Source organism: Nansenia antarctica (genome assembly GCF_963989245.1).
Source record: "Nansenia antarctica genome assembly, chromosome: 3".
Taxonomy (NCBI): Eukaryota; Metazoa; Chordata; class Actinopteri; order Argentiniformes; family Microstomatidae; genus Nansenia; species Nansenia antarctica.
Window position 1 is genome coordinate 82,485,007 of NC_137688.1, and position 15,346 is coordinate 82,500,352.

The 15,346-nt window shown below is 43.4% G+C and overlaps 1 protein-coding gene across 2 annotated transcripts in view; it reads left to right on the forward strand.

Moving 5' to 3' along the window:
• Positions 1–209: 209 nt before the first annotated feature.
• LOC308153057 (AN1-type zinc finger protein 3 homolog) overlaps positions 210–15,346 on the forward strand; it is a 31,771-nt gene continuing 16,634 nt past the window's right edge. For both annotated transcript variants that reach the window (XM_080526149.1, XM_080526150.1), the window contains exons 1-2: positions 210–537; positions 14,895–14,935. In XM_080526149.1, coding sequence (XP_080382275.1) covers positions 461–537; positions 14,895–14,935 — 118 coding nt within the window. In that variant the 5' untranslated portion in view covers positions 210–460. The remainder of the gene's footprint in view (positions 538–14,894; positions 14,936–15,346) is intronic.

Sequence of the window (15,346 nt, forward strand, 5' to 3'; positions counted from 1 at the left end):
CACACAGGCATTAATAAACACCTAATGGATCAGATTATGAAGAAAAAAAAACTCAATTTTGACAAAAATGGAGATAGAACCTTATCATTCTAACGTCACCAATAGTTTTTAGACTGTGGTTAGGCTGGAATTTGTCAATCCCATCTGGCAACCCTGTCCTCTGCTCACTCCAGCTGATCGGCCTCGATTTCCCGGTTCGGGTCCGCGGGGCTGTCCGGTGGTCCTCTGGCCGTTATATTTATATAATATAAACACTTTATCCTGCTCTGGTGACAGTAGTGATGGGGGAGACGGAACACTCGTCGTTCGTGAACATTTCTAACCCCGTGTTTTACCGTGGAGCGTGTTTGTAGTGTTGTAGTCCCTCTGTCCTGATAAGGAATCTCTAACACAGAAACTAGGCCGCAGCCCGATCCCCGGTGTCGCGTACAGGACGAGGCCGCGCCAGGAGCAGGGAGCCATGGGGGACACGTCGGGGAGTGAGCGCAGCAGCAAGCCGCCGAGCATACCGCCAAGATGTCCGTGTGGATTTTGGGGGTAAGAGACTGAATGAATAATAACTCTTAGAGGCTATATATGTGTTCTCAATTGACATTGTTTATGTGTTAAAGTGACAATAGAGTTGCTTTCGTGGGTTGAGAAGCCTATTGTGTAGAGGGCCAGGGTGGGGGTGGGGGTGGGGAATGCTAATGCTAATGCCAATGGGAATGTTAACGTTAATGCTAAGTGCTAATGGAAATGCTAATTGGAATGCTAATGCTAACGTTGCCTGGCCTGGCCAACCAGCCCAGGTCTTCTTGTTACCGACGTTACCAACCTGACAGCTGACTGGCTAGATAATGAAGTGTCTAAGTTAGTTTAGCCCAATTGTCAGTTTTGTGGTGAGCTTCAGTTCAAGTTGGGGTACCTTAGCTGAGCCCAATATGCTACATGCTAATGCTACATGCTAATGCTACATGAATGGTGTCAGTTCAGCTCAGCTGGCTTCAGCTGACAGCTCACACGTCAATATCAATATCTGACTGGTACAACATATAACATCTCTCTGACTGGTACAACATATAACATCTCTCTGCTGGTACAACATATAACATCTCTCTGTTGGTACAACATATAACATCTCTGCTGGTACAACATATAACATCTCTCTGCTGGTACAACATATAACATCTCTCTGTTGGTACAACATATAACATCTCTGCTGGTACAACATATAACATCTCTGACTGGTACAACATATAACATCTCTGACTGGTACAACATATAACATCTCTCTGCTGGTACAACATATAACATCTCTCTGTTGGTACAACATATAACATCTCTCTGTTGGTACAACATATAACATCTCTCTGACTGGTACAACATATAACATCTCTGCTGGTACAACATATAACATCTCTGTTGGTACAACATATAACATCTCTCTGTTGGTACAACATATAACATCTCTCTGTTGGTACAACATATAACATCTCTCTGCTGGTACAACATATAACATCTCTCTGTTGGTACAACATATAACATCTCTCTGACTGGTACAACATATAACATCTCTGACTGGTACAACATATAACATCTCTCTGCTGGTACAACATATAACATCTCTCTGTTGGTACAACATATAACATCTCTCTGTTGGTACAACATATAACATCTCTCTGTTGGTACAACATATAACATCTCTCTGTTGGTACAACATATAACATCTCTGACTGGTACAACATATAACATCTCTGACTGGTACAACATATAACATCCATGTTGGTACAACATATAACATCTCTGTTGGTACAACATATAACATCTCTCTGTTGGTACAACATATAACATCTCTCTGCTGGTACAACATATAACATCTCTCTGTTGGTACAACATATAACATCTCTCTGACTGGTACAATATATAACATCTCTCTGACTGGTACAACATATAACATCTCTCTGCTGGTACAACATATAACATCTCTGACTGGTACAACATATAACATCTCTGACTGGTACAACATATAACATCTCTCTGCTGGTACAACATATAACATCTCTCTGACTGGTACAACATATAACATCTCTGACTGGTACAACATATAACATCTCTGACTGGTACAACATATAACATCTCTCTGACTGGTACAACATATAACATCTCTCTGTTGGTACAACATATAACATCTCTCTACTGGTACAACATATAACATCTCTCTGCTGGTACAACATATAACATCTCTCTGCTGGTACAACATATAACATCTCTGACTGGTACAACATATAACATCTCTCTGTTGGTACAACATATAACATCTCTGACTGGTACAACATATAACATCTCTGACTGGTACAACATATAACATCTCTGACTGGTACAACATATAACATCTCTCTGTTGGTACAACATATCAAATCTCTCTGCTGGTACAACATATAACATCTCTCTGCTGGTACAACATATAACATCTCTCTGTTGGTACAACATATAACATCTCTCTGTTGGTACAACATATAACATCTCTGACTGGTACAACATATAACATCTCTCTGCTGGTACAACATATAACATCTTTCTGCTGGTACAACATATAACATCTCTCTGCTGGTACAACATATAACATCTCTCTGTTGGTACAACATATAACATCTCTCTGACTGGTACAACATATAACATCTCTCTGTTGGTACAACATATAACATCTCTGACTGGTACCACATACAGTATATAACATCTCTCTGTTGGTACAGCTTGACTGTAAGATAGCGAATCATTTGCAACATTTAGCTACCACCAGCAAGCCAGGATTCACCCGACATTTTCCGTCAAGAATGATCAGATAATTTCACCCAATTTTTCACACATTATTCATTGGAATGGGTCAGCTGGGTGTGTGTGTGACTTGGGTAAGGGAGGGTGACAGTATTCAGGTGACATCACCTCACTACTACTAACGATGAATCACTTCCTCACACACATGATTCACCTATGCTTGTAATTTTGGCACATATGTAGATTGTATTGTTCTCTCCCTTCAGGTTGTCTATGACCTCCACATGAACACCAGACCATTTATTTCAGCAGGCTAATGTTTTGTATCAGCACCTATTGGTTTAGATTAGATTAGATTACATTGTAATATAATCTGCACATTATTGGTTTAACTGGAGACCTTTGTCTTGATGCATACATCTTGGGGCCATAGTACTACACAGTACTGCTACAGACCAGCATAGCTTTATATATAAGGGTCAGCTAAATATATAGGCCCTATATTGAACCCACAACCTAAATGTTGTTAGCACCATGCTTCCCCAACTGAGTCATAGAGGACCACTCATGTTTTTTTGAGTCCACCATTGATCAAAAGGTCAGACATCTCTTACCAGGTATGTCACTTTGGGAGAGAGAGAGGGTTGCACTGAGGGAATTGCAAGCTGAAGGGAATTGACTATTATTACTGGACACCCATATTGTAATAAATCTCATATCAGATCTTGACTTGTGTTTTAAAAAAATAAAAATAAATACAGACCGAAATATAACCGTAGGCCTACATTAAAAACACTGTGTAGTAGGGTTGGGCTGTTTTTGAAAATAGCAATGCTATTTATCGTCATAAAATCGTCCTAAATTAATAAACGTCTTAAGATTGTTTGTCCAGCACCACTGTCTGTGTGGTTGAAGACGCTATTGAAAGTGATGACAGTACTTTTGTAAAAACTTACTTGTACTTTGTGAAAAAATACTAATAGCAATCATAATGACGTGTCAGAAGAAGGATTCACCATTCACAGCATGTCTGCTGTAACACACTCTGCGCTTTGTACTTGGGTGAGTGTTAGCAGTGTTTCCTATACATAGTCTCATTACGAACCAAAAGTACTTTTAGCTCTGTTTTTATTTATTTATTTTAAGCACATTTTTCAGCACTGCTCGTGGAAAGTGTTCGAGAAAGGTTCGCGGGAAGGATAGGGATTTGGTCCACCTTTCACCAGCCGCTGTCACAAAATTCAGCATTTGAAATTGGCGGCTCTGTCAAAGCCCTACAATGTGTCTTGGAAACAAACAGTAAAACAATTTGGGGACGGTTTAACGGTATAAAAAATGGGAAACCGCCCCACCCTACTGTGTAGTCTTTCCTTCACTTACTCGTGATTGTCTTATTGAATGACTACTGCAATGTGGTAACGATACAACAGCTCTTTGACAGTGTAACAGTTGGACCTCTGTGTTGCTCATTGGGAGTACTCTAAATGGCTGCTGGATGAATGAAATAAAATCCTGGCACTTATTTAGGAACCCACTTTGTCACCAGCAAGGCTTGCTTCCTGTTTGTGCACATACACATGCAGTGTATTAGCCACATTTAGAAGAAAGCAGATGGTGCATAAGTCACCAACACTTAACACATGAAGCATAGGAACATTACCATGTGTTTACCATCTACAGTTCCCATGGCTATCTCTGCATGGAGCAGGGGACACGGTGTAACTATGAAGGCAGGGTAAACCCAGACACCTCTACACAGCACGTGTAGGCTACTCTTCAACCAGGATTTAGGCCAGGCCTAAAAAAACAATGTCAACAATTTGAAAAAAGTAAAAAGTTGACTTGCATATCAGTTGAAACATGTGGTGCTTGTGGCCTCTTAGTAATGGGCTATTTTATTTTTGTTGTCTTAACTGAATCACCACAGTAACCATTGAGTGACCATTGTTGTGTGTCATGCTAACCTACTATGATAGCCTAACTGTGTGCTTCCTGTCTGAGTTGACCGTTGACCGTTGAGCTTGATTTGAGACTGAAAGTTGCTGCAGAAGAACAAATTCAGTGAACATACATGAACGGCCTATCTAGGTTTACATTTTTACATTCACATTTTAGACATCTATCAGATGCCTTTATCCAAAGCGACTCACAACAAGTACATTTGTCTGAAGTAAGTGAATCATCGATACATGATCAGTCATCATAAGGTTTATTGGGATTAGAGATGTTGCCATCATGTCTATACAGTCTAATATACTCTATCTAAGATGAGTAGGCCTATGTGTGAGCGCCCTCCCGCCCTCAGTGCCTGCCTTGAAGGCAAACCAGTTAAACTTGGTTCAGAGGGCCACTCCATGCAATAAAGGATTGTCTTCCGGAGTATTGAGCCAAAAGTAGAAAAGATAGTTTGCTCTCCCATCAGAGGCAAGAGAGAGGGTGGTTCAGAGGATGGTTGAGACGTACATTGTCACTCGAGGGCTAGTGGTGGCCTAGGGGATAGTGTGTTGGACTGGTGGTCCTGAGTTCAAATCCCACCTGGGAGCAACACCACCACTAGTGTGCCCTTGAGTAAGACTCTTAGCCCCACGTTACTCCAGGGAGACTGTCCCTGTGATCTCTAGGCTAATTGTAAGTCGTTTTGGATAAAAAGCGTCTGCTAAATGGTTAAAAATGTCAAATGCAGACGACAATGCACGCGTCATGGCAAATACTTTTCCCTATCTCTGATTCCCGATCCAGCATTTCAGGCCAATGTCTGCACGATACCCATGTTCAGTGTTGGATCAGTGTGTCTCTAGTCACCTGCATTTTCAGGATGGATCACACATACATTTTGGAGCATATTTATTATTCCTATTCTATATTCTGTGTGAACAATAGTTAACGCAACCTGGAAGACACACACACACACACACACACACCTTTCATTCTCCCTCAAGTCTTTGATTTCCTTCAAGAAGGTGAATAGGCGGTGGTCCGTCCGTGTCTTGATTGGCACTCTCTCCGGCCCTCATAAGCCTTAATTGCAGGTGACATTTGGAGGAAATGTCAGATTAATGCCAGCTCCTGTCTTGTTATTGTCCCATGGGAGCTGCTGCAGCCTGATTGGCTGGGAGTGAAGGGAAACTAGCCCTGATTGGCTGGGAGTGAAGGGAAACCAGCCCTAAAGACAGAGACCTCCCACCCGAGACAGACTGGGGCGGCTGTGGCTCAGGAGGTAGAGCCGGCGTCTAATGATCGCAACGTTGGCAGATCGGCGGTTCGAGCTCCAGCTGGCCACATGTCGAAGTGTCCTTGGGCAAGACACTGAACCCCAAATTGCTCCCAGTGAGCGGGCCGGCGCCTTGCATGGTAGATTGCCGCCATTGGTGTGTGAATTGGTGAATGAGAGGCCGTTGTAAAGCGCTTTGGATAAAGGCGCTGTATAAGTGCCATTACAGACACATATTCTTTTTTTATTATTTTTATTTTTATTAAATATGTTTTCAGGGCATCTCTGCTACATTGAGATAGAGACAGTAGAGATTGACAGGTAGGATACGTGAGAGAGAGAAGGGATGAAATTAAATGTATTTTTATTTGCAATGCAATCAACTTGTCAATCAATTGTTGGAATGTGGTATTTTTTGCTCTAGGCAGAGGGTCAGCCATAGTTGGCGCCCCTGGAGCAGTTAGGGCTTAAGTGCCTTGCTCAAGGGCACATGCAGCTCCCTCCTGAGGCGGGGATCAAACCAGGGACCTACCGATTGCTAGCCGGCCTTTCTAACCTCTAGGCTACCACTAACCTCTAGCCTATCCTGACCTCCAGGCTACCTGACCTCTAATCTCTAGGTTACCTCTAGGCTGCCGCTAACCTCTAGGCTGCCGCTAACCTCTAGGCTACCTCTAACCTCTAGGCTACCTGACCTCTAACCTCTAGGCTACCTGACCTCTAACCTCTAGGCTACCGCTAACCTCTAGGCTACCTGACCTCTAACCTCTAGGCTACCTGACCTCTAACCTCTAGGCTACCTGACCTCTAACCTCTAGGCTACCTTTGACCTCAGGATGACATGCAGGATAAGAATCGCCGGAACAGCCGGAATCGTACCAGGGACCCTACGATTATGTGGCATGCGCCTTCCCTACAGAGGGATGTTTCTTTAGCTTTCTCCCCAACCTCCTCCTCCTCCTCCTCCTCCTCCTCCTCCTCTCTGGTCTTCTCAAACCCAGCCCTGGGGTGCTGGAGCGGTCAGGATGGGGTTTGTGTGTCTTGGCACGCTGCTGTTGAAGGTTGTTGAGGTTCTCATGGTCTAATAGTTTGTCTTTGTCTGTGTTATGAGTAGCCTGCGGGGGGCACATGCTTGTAGAGCTGTTACCCCACCAACACATTGCTTTGTCCAGTCGAAAATCGCCAACTTTCAAACCCATAATCGACTCATCAGAAATGTATGATACTCTGTTAATTATTTACATATAAATCTTCGCCCTTGCCTGTACACATCACACTGTATATCTTTACTATAGATATCATATTGATGTTCATGCTCATATATTGACTTTTTATTTTCATATTCATTGCACGTATACCAACTTTATATTCATTTACTTATACTCACTGTAATACCGTATACCAGGGGTCACCAACTACATTTGTCCAAGGGACAGATTCTTTCGAAGCATACACTGTGGGCAACGGACTTATATTTATTTATTTTATTTAGGCATAATTAGCATATTATTGTTTAATATTTTCACTTTCTTTCAAAATGTATGTTATTAATGGCTTATTATCCGTGTTAACAGACTCCTGACACCTATACTGCAGCCAGCCACCAGGGGGCGATCAAGATAGTTTGGCTTCACTTTGTTATTACACATTGTAATAATTTTCTGTTATCAATCATGCAAAATGTCACTCTCAAACAACCTGAAGCGTAAAGTTCACATGGAAAACCGCAGCTTTAATGAGGAATGGACTAACAAGTACGCATTCATCTTGCCAACATTTAGTAAAGCAAAAACTGTATGCCTCATCTGCACTGAAACGGTAGCTGTTGAAAAACAATACAATCTTCGCCGTTACAATTATACAAGGCATGCAGCTTTCAGAGAATCATACCCTGAGACCCGTCGCAGAAAAATTGCAAGCTTAAAAGCTGGATATGGATATGCCAGTGGAATTATTAGCAGAACGTTATCTGAACGAGAGGGCAACTAGTGCATCTCTCCGGGCTGTCTGGGTTCTACAAGCATAACAAGCCATTTACCTCATACATTTTTGGACTGAGAAGTTAGTTGTTATTTAAGTCACTATAATGTGCATGTGAAAAAATAGGCTATAACACGAAATGTTAAACAAGAGCATGTGGAAAAAAAACACTAAATGTTAAATGAGATCTATGAGTTTGTCCCCATTCTTGCATGCGAATAGGCGCTATGTCTGCCGCATTCCATTTAAAAGACGGGAATTAGTTTCAGCTTTGCTACTGCTATTTAGATGCAAGGTTGCAGCTTTGTGAATGAGTTAGGTCAGAATCGTCCTGCATTGGAAGAACTATATATGCTATGGCGGCCGCGTTCGTAAATTCGCTCTGAGAGAGTCAGAGCGTCCACGTGACTGCCTCTAGTCCAATCAAATTACTTGGTTCCATGACGACGTTGAATCCCGTGTGCGCGCCCTATATGTTCTAAACGGTATTTCCGTCCTCACATTTTCTGAATTCATTAATATTTAAAAAACATAAATATTCCACATGGGAAGCTTTGGTGGGCCGCATTCGGCCCGCGGGCCGCCTGTTGGTGATCCATGCCGTATACTGTCCCACCATGCACTGTCCATACATTCATGGTTTTAAATGGCCAGATTCTACAGTTTTCATTGCTCTGCCCAGTTTTGCCCAGTTCCCCCGCCCTGCGACAATTCTACCAAACTAAATTTAGCCAATCAAGGGTCTACTGATCGACTAGTCAGCTATTTCGGGGGCAGCCCTACATGCTGTGTGTGTGTGTGTGCGCGTGTGCGTGTGCGTGTGCGTGTGCGTGTGTGTGTGTGTCTGTGTGTCTGTGTGGGGTCATCACTTGCTAGACGTACCTGCCCCTGTCAGTGTGAAGCTAGCGAGTGACAGCTGCTATGCTATCTTCTACAAGCAGCCAGGCCCTAATTTACCACTTGCGCCTTTTATGGCTGTTCAGCGGGAGGCTGAGTGACACACTGAGCTATGGAGGCTGAGAGAGACATTTCCTGCCTTTCTTCTCTGAGACATTTGAAATAGCAAGTCATACCCCGCTATCTGTCATACATATATATGTCACCAGTGCTCATCAAAACTTTGTTTCCTCCTCTCAACCCCCCCCCCCCCCGCACCCAACCCCGCCCCACCACCACCACGAACTTCTCTCTTCTTTTCCTCCTTACTGTCACCCCCCCCACCCTCCTCCCTTCCTCCTCACCATCCTAACTTCTCTGTTCTCTTTTGTTCTTCCTGTCACTCAAGCTGTCATCTCTGGTGACAGATCCTGGCTGTCAGTCATGGCCAATCAAGAGCTGTCTCGTTAGGAGCCAGCAGTGAGCGCACCAGTCCCCTCGACGGTCTGCTCATCCTCTACCTCCCTTATATGCATCTCTCTCTCTCCCTCTCTCTCTCTCTCCCCCTCTCTATCTCTCTCTCTCCTATCCCACCTCGCCATCGTCCCCTTGATTGCGCCGTGATTATGATTACCCTTGATTGCCGTAAACGCCGAAGGAATAATTGTTGTCGTCGCTGTCTCTAACCCCCTGTCCCCCTCCGGTGCGTCGGTGGTTGATGAGAGGTCTTACCTTCCTTCCTTCCCTCCTCCCCCCCCCTCCTCCCTCCGTCGAGGCGGGGCGGTAAAAGACAGAGGTTATCGACCTCTGCGTTTTAGAAAACGGGGACAAGGGGACAAGGGGGGGGGGGGTTGGGTGCGGACGGCCCTGCCGGTGCTCCCGAAATAAATAGGATGTGACTGATACGAGGCGAGCGCCCGTCACGCTTTAGCGAGAGGAGGGCCTGAGAGGACTCGACGGCAGAGAGACGGCGTACCTGAGAGGATCGCTGTTATTTCAGCAAAATAGACCAGAGGCAGTCAGTTTAAGAAGAAAAAAAAAAGAACGACTTTATTTCAGTCAGGAGGACACTCCGTGTGTCAGGTTAACCGTTTATTGCGGGAACACGGTAACGCGTTTAAGCGTGGGCGTAACCAGAGCCGCGTGTCTCTGGAGTTAAACGACTGCAACGTACGAGTATGCAGTGTGGCGGAGAGATGGCTTATCAAGCCCCCCAGTAGGTAGTAAGTAAGTGATGTCTGTTGGTCTATTTTTTTATTTAGTATTTGTAGCAATTTTATTTTAGCCTAGTAATTTCAATTGTCACTTTGTTGTTGCTGTTGTTTTGTGGTCTGAGCTGCTGAAATCCAGAATTTCCCCTCAGATATTAATAAAGTATCTACAGTGTTTCCTCCATGAATTTTTCCAATGGTGGCGTGTAGCCTTGACCGCGCGCGCAGTGCGCGCGATTTTTTTCGCGTGCACGCGCATGCAACGTGCACGCGCGCTCAAAACAACGACGTAATTTCAGCCAAAACTAGAGGATGGCCCAAATTTTTTTTATGAATATACAGAATATAAACTTGTGACTGACAGTCACATACACACACACAAAGATCATCAGCTATAATTAGGAATGCACCGAACATTCGGCCACCGAATGTATTCGGCCGAATATCGCAAAATAAAGCACATTCGGTATTCGGCCGAATGTGTGAAAACACCGAATGTTTACCACCGAATAGTGGCCGTGTTTTGATGACGCAATACAATTAAATATAACTCTCAACAGGCGCGCGGCGCGAGGCGACGCGCTTTCAAAACTGGCTGCGTTCGTAAATTCACTCAGGAAGTCCGATCAGCACTCGTGGAATGCCTCTCGTCCAATCAAATGACTCGGTTTCTCTATGACGTCGGGCCCAGTGTGCGCTCCAGCGCTCTCAGAGCGACTTTACGAACGCAACCTTACACTCATCTAGCTAGTTAGCTTAGCAGTCGTAGCGGAAGAAGCAGAGTTGTTGAGAAGCAGAGTTGTTGCCTTGTTGAAAACATATTCAGACTCCCAGCTGTTCTACACGAGTTTATGACATGCAGCTGTATCATGCGGTGGTTTCTATGCAAACCAGAGACTATAAAAACAAAATATATTCATTCTGAAATAACATGAACTATTATCCTTACACTCAGGTGGACTCAATTCAACTTGTTGAATGACTTGTTGAAGACATTTAGCATTTGACCTAATTTTAAGAGTGACAAAGGGTCTGAATACTTATGTACATGAGGTATTTCTGTATTTACATTTTAATACATTTGCAAACATTAAAAAACGTTTTTACTTAGATTATGGGGTACTGTGTGTGGATTGATGGCAAATCTATTCAAAAATGTGAAAAAAGTGAAGGGGTCTAAATACTTTCTGAAGCCTATGTAGAGACAAATCATGAATATCATTAACTTGAACCCTGGAAAGCAGTAGAGATTAAATCCCACGATAATTAGTTATAATAAGTTATATATAAAAGTTCTTTTTTTTCAATCTCAATTTCTTTCTTTGAGAAGCATGAATAAAAAGCAAAATGTATTTAGTTTATGCAATGATAAAATTAAAAACTGCCGATACACATTCGGTATTCGGTATTCGGCCAAGTGTTTCCTTAAATTCGGCTTCGGCCTCGGCCAAGAATTTTCATTTCGGTGCATCCCTAGCTATAATATAATACGAAGTAGGCCTACATGAGCACAAAAGCGGCTAACGTTACTGATAGATTAACTGTTTACTGTAGTGCAGAGAGATGGTAGTCGTAGGCGGCGTATCAAATGACAAAGCTAAATGTTTAATGAAGGATATGAACGATTGTCAACAACACACTCAAGCTAAAAAATCGTCTCCCCTTCTTTTCCCCTTGGCGCCGTTCTCTGGACTGCAGCTGCGTTAGCATTAGCATCCATCTTTTCTTCTCCCTTCTCACCGTCACGAGCTCAAATGACACTTGTCGGCCGATCTAACTCTTAACACTCACTTACAGGACTTCTGACACCATGTCGTGTTATTCTATTAAACATACACGTGAGTCCTTCTGTATTTCAATGTAAGTGTCTTTATTTTAACTCGCTCTGTAAACTCTACAATACCGGTCTCTTGTTTTCTCGTCGTAACCTGCCCACCTGACCTGGGGGGTATTCCATCAACGTCGCTAAAGGAAAATCCTGGCTTATTTTTGATAACTCTCGCGAGACCTATCAGAATATGCCTGGATATTTTTAAGAACTCTCGCGAGATTTATCAGACTAAACCTGGATTTTCCCTTTAGCGATGTTGGTGGAATACCCCCTACGGTGGCCTGTACACAATAACAATACCACAGTTCACATTTAGACCAATCAGGAGCCCTTGTGTCACGTCGTCAACTGAATGTCATTAATCTGATTTTGGATCAGCGGTTAGAGAGAGATGGGCGTGGATTTAGGTGCACTTTTAGTCAACATCCATTATAGCGCTGATCTAGGATCAGATATATTTTAATCAGCTAAAATGTTCAGATTATTTTTTATTTTTTTTTGAGAACTTGGCAGAGGAAATTCATTCGTGGCGGCCCGCCACCAATAAATGCATGTAGAGGAAACACTGATCTATCTGTCTGTCTATCGTTCTATCTATCGTTCTATCTATCGTTCGTGCAGAGTGACCACCACACAAAACGTTCACCACACAACATGTGCTCTCTGAGCCATTACAAACATACTCACAACTGTTGAATGCAGGGAGGAGCATACACTTGGCTGCTTTTAATAATAATAATAATAATTATTATTATTATTATAATAATAACTTAGATTTATATAGTGCCTTTCAGGGGACCCAAGGTCGCTTTACAGAAATACAAGAAAATGACAGCATACAGTCAGGCAGACAGTCAGGCAAACAGTCAGACAAACAAAAAACGACAACTAAACTAGAGGCCTACGGCCTTGGCAAACAGGTGGGACTTGAGGGCCGTTTCAAAGGCGTCCAGGGTGGTGTGGGTGCGGACCACCGCAGGGAGAGAGTGTTTTATTTAAGCCTCTGTCCCTGGGACATGTGACTCTGCATACCTGCTGTCCCGGCAGGCCTGTCCTCTGACGGACAGCTGTGCCGTTTGATCTTAAGATGGCCTCCCTGCCTGGACTAAAGCCACGCTTCATTACTGTCACAAGTCCGAGTCAGTTTTGCAGAGTCATGAAGTCACGAAGCACTTCTAGGCCGGACTTGATTGACAGCCTGAATTATAGGCTAGCTCCTTAAATTGAGGATTTAGTCAAGCACTAATGACATAGCATGGACTACAAGGTAATGATGCCTTCACCGTGGTGAAAGGCCCGACTATTCAACGGCAGCTCATCTTAGGCATGTAGCTTGAAACAAAGAGGAGTCTGTACCTCAGGGTCTGATAGCGGGGCAGCTGATGATGTGTTTAGTATATATATATATATATATATATATATTATACCTAGTTATTGGCATCAGTGGACAAGCTAGAAGGGAACAGGGTGACAGTATGTATTTGTATTTATTAGCGGGCTTGCTTCAGCAACCACTCAACCAACCAACGCTCTACCCACTACACTACTCCAGGCTCATAGCTCCTATATCTGTCTATCTGTCTGTTTGTCTATCCATCCATCTGTCTGTCTGTCTATTTATCTATTATATCTGTCTATCTATCTATTATATCTATCTATCCATCTATCCATCTAGTATATCTATCTATCTATTACATCTGCCTGTCTGTGTCTATCTGTCAATCCGTCTATCCGTCTGTCTGTCTATCCATCTGTCTGTCTGTCTATTTATCTATTATATCTGTCTATCTATCTAGTATATCTATCTATCTATTACATCTGTCTGTCTGCCTGTCTGTGTCTATCTGTCAATCCATCTATCCGTCTATCCGTCTGTCTGTCTCTGTCTGTCTGTCTGTCTGTCTGTCTGTCAATCCATCTAGTTAACTGTTCTTTTTTTGCTGCCAATACGCTCATATCAACCGTTTTATTACTGAGCTGTCTTGTCCAATGAAAAACCAGCAAAAACCCCCCTGATACAAGCCCTCGTTGATGACCCTTATCTAAGGACAGCTCAGCTATCTCTATACATACATACATACATCTCTATACACAGCTATCTCTATACACAGTTTACGGTGGAGAGACCTTGGTTAAAGTACGGTAATGGAGGACTTATCGTTGTCATGCAAATGTTGTCAGTGAAAGTATGAGGGCAGTTAGCATCATCGTCGGGGACGCATTCACATTCAAGGCCGGCAGAGCTGTTTAAAGCCTGACGTTATTAATTTGGCGGGTGACAGTTCTGCACGCGGGTACTGTGACAGAACTTCATAGAATCTTTTTTCTCTAGTCCTTTATCTGGATTTATAGGACTATTAAAACCGTGTCTCCAGCAGGGGGCGTCTGCCATACTAACCGTTGTGGGAACAACGCGGCAGCGTTATTGAAAACATGTAGGGAATTGTCTCTTTAAATCAATCGAGGACAGCAACAGACCAGGGTGACTCATCAGAGTCACGTCTCTGAGCATACCGTGTTGATATTGCCGTGTGTGCGTGTGCGTGTGCGTGTGTGTGTGTGTGTGTGTGTGTGTGTGTGTGTGTGTGTCTGCCATAATACGACTGTGCAACTCTTCCTCCGGGTGATCAGGGTCAGGCTGGGGGATGTTAGATCCTAGTGTGTGTAAGGTTTCACATGTCTTATTAGGTCTGTCTGTCTTTATTTATTTTTTATTTTAGTCTGTTATTCATTTGTCACTTTATTTAGTTGCTACTCTTGTTGTTTTGTGGTCTGAGCTGCTGAAACGCCTGAATTTCCCCTCAGGGATCAATAAAGTATCTGTGTGTCTGTCTGTCTGTCTATCTATCTACCCCTATCTACCGCTATCTGTCTGTCTGTCTATCTACCTCTATCTATCTATCTATCTACCTCTATCTATCTATCTAAGCTAGTCTGCTAAGACCTGTCAAATGATGTTCTGTGTCTAGAACGTGGGCCATAATAATAAACCTCCTCTCTAACCTACCGCTGTCTCTCTCCTCCCCAGGTCCAGCAAAACCATGAACCTCTGCTCCAAATGTTTTGGAGGTAAGTACCGCTATCGCCTCAATGTCTCACATTCCTACACTCTGTGGTGGGGAATCACGTAGGGAAGTTTACACTTGAAGATAATGTAGCAGTGCCACGTTGTTGCAAATGTGTGTGCCTGTGTTGTCTGAGTGCGTGTGTGTCTTTGTGCTTACGAGCTGGAGTTATTTCTGTTGCTGTGGCTTATCTAGAGTGGCTTTAGTTTAAAGTTTAGAGTGGATGTTGCTGTGTTTAACACACAGAGAGGTGGGGGGGGGAGAGAGAGAGAGAGACAGAGAGAGAGAGAGAGAGAGACAGAGAGAGACAGAGAAAGAGAGAGAGAGAGAGAGAGACAGAGAGAGAGACAGAGAGAGAGAGAGAGAGAGACACATAGAGAGACACATAGAGAGACACATAGAGAGACACAGAGAG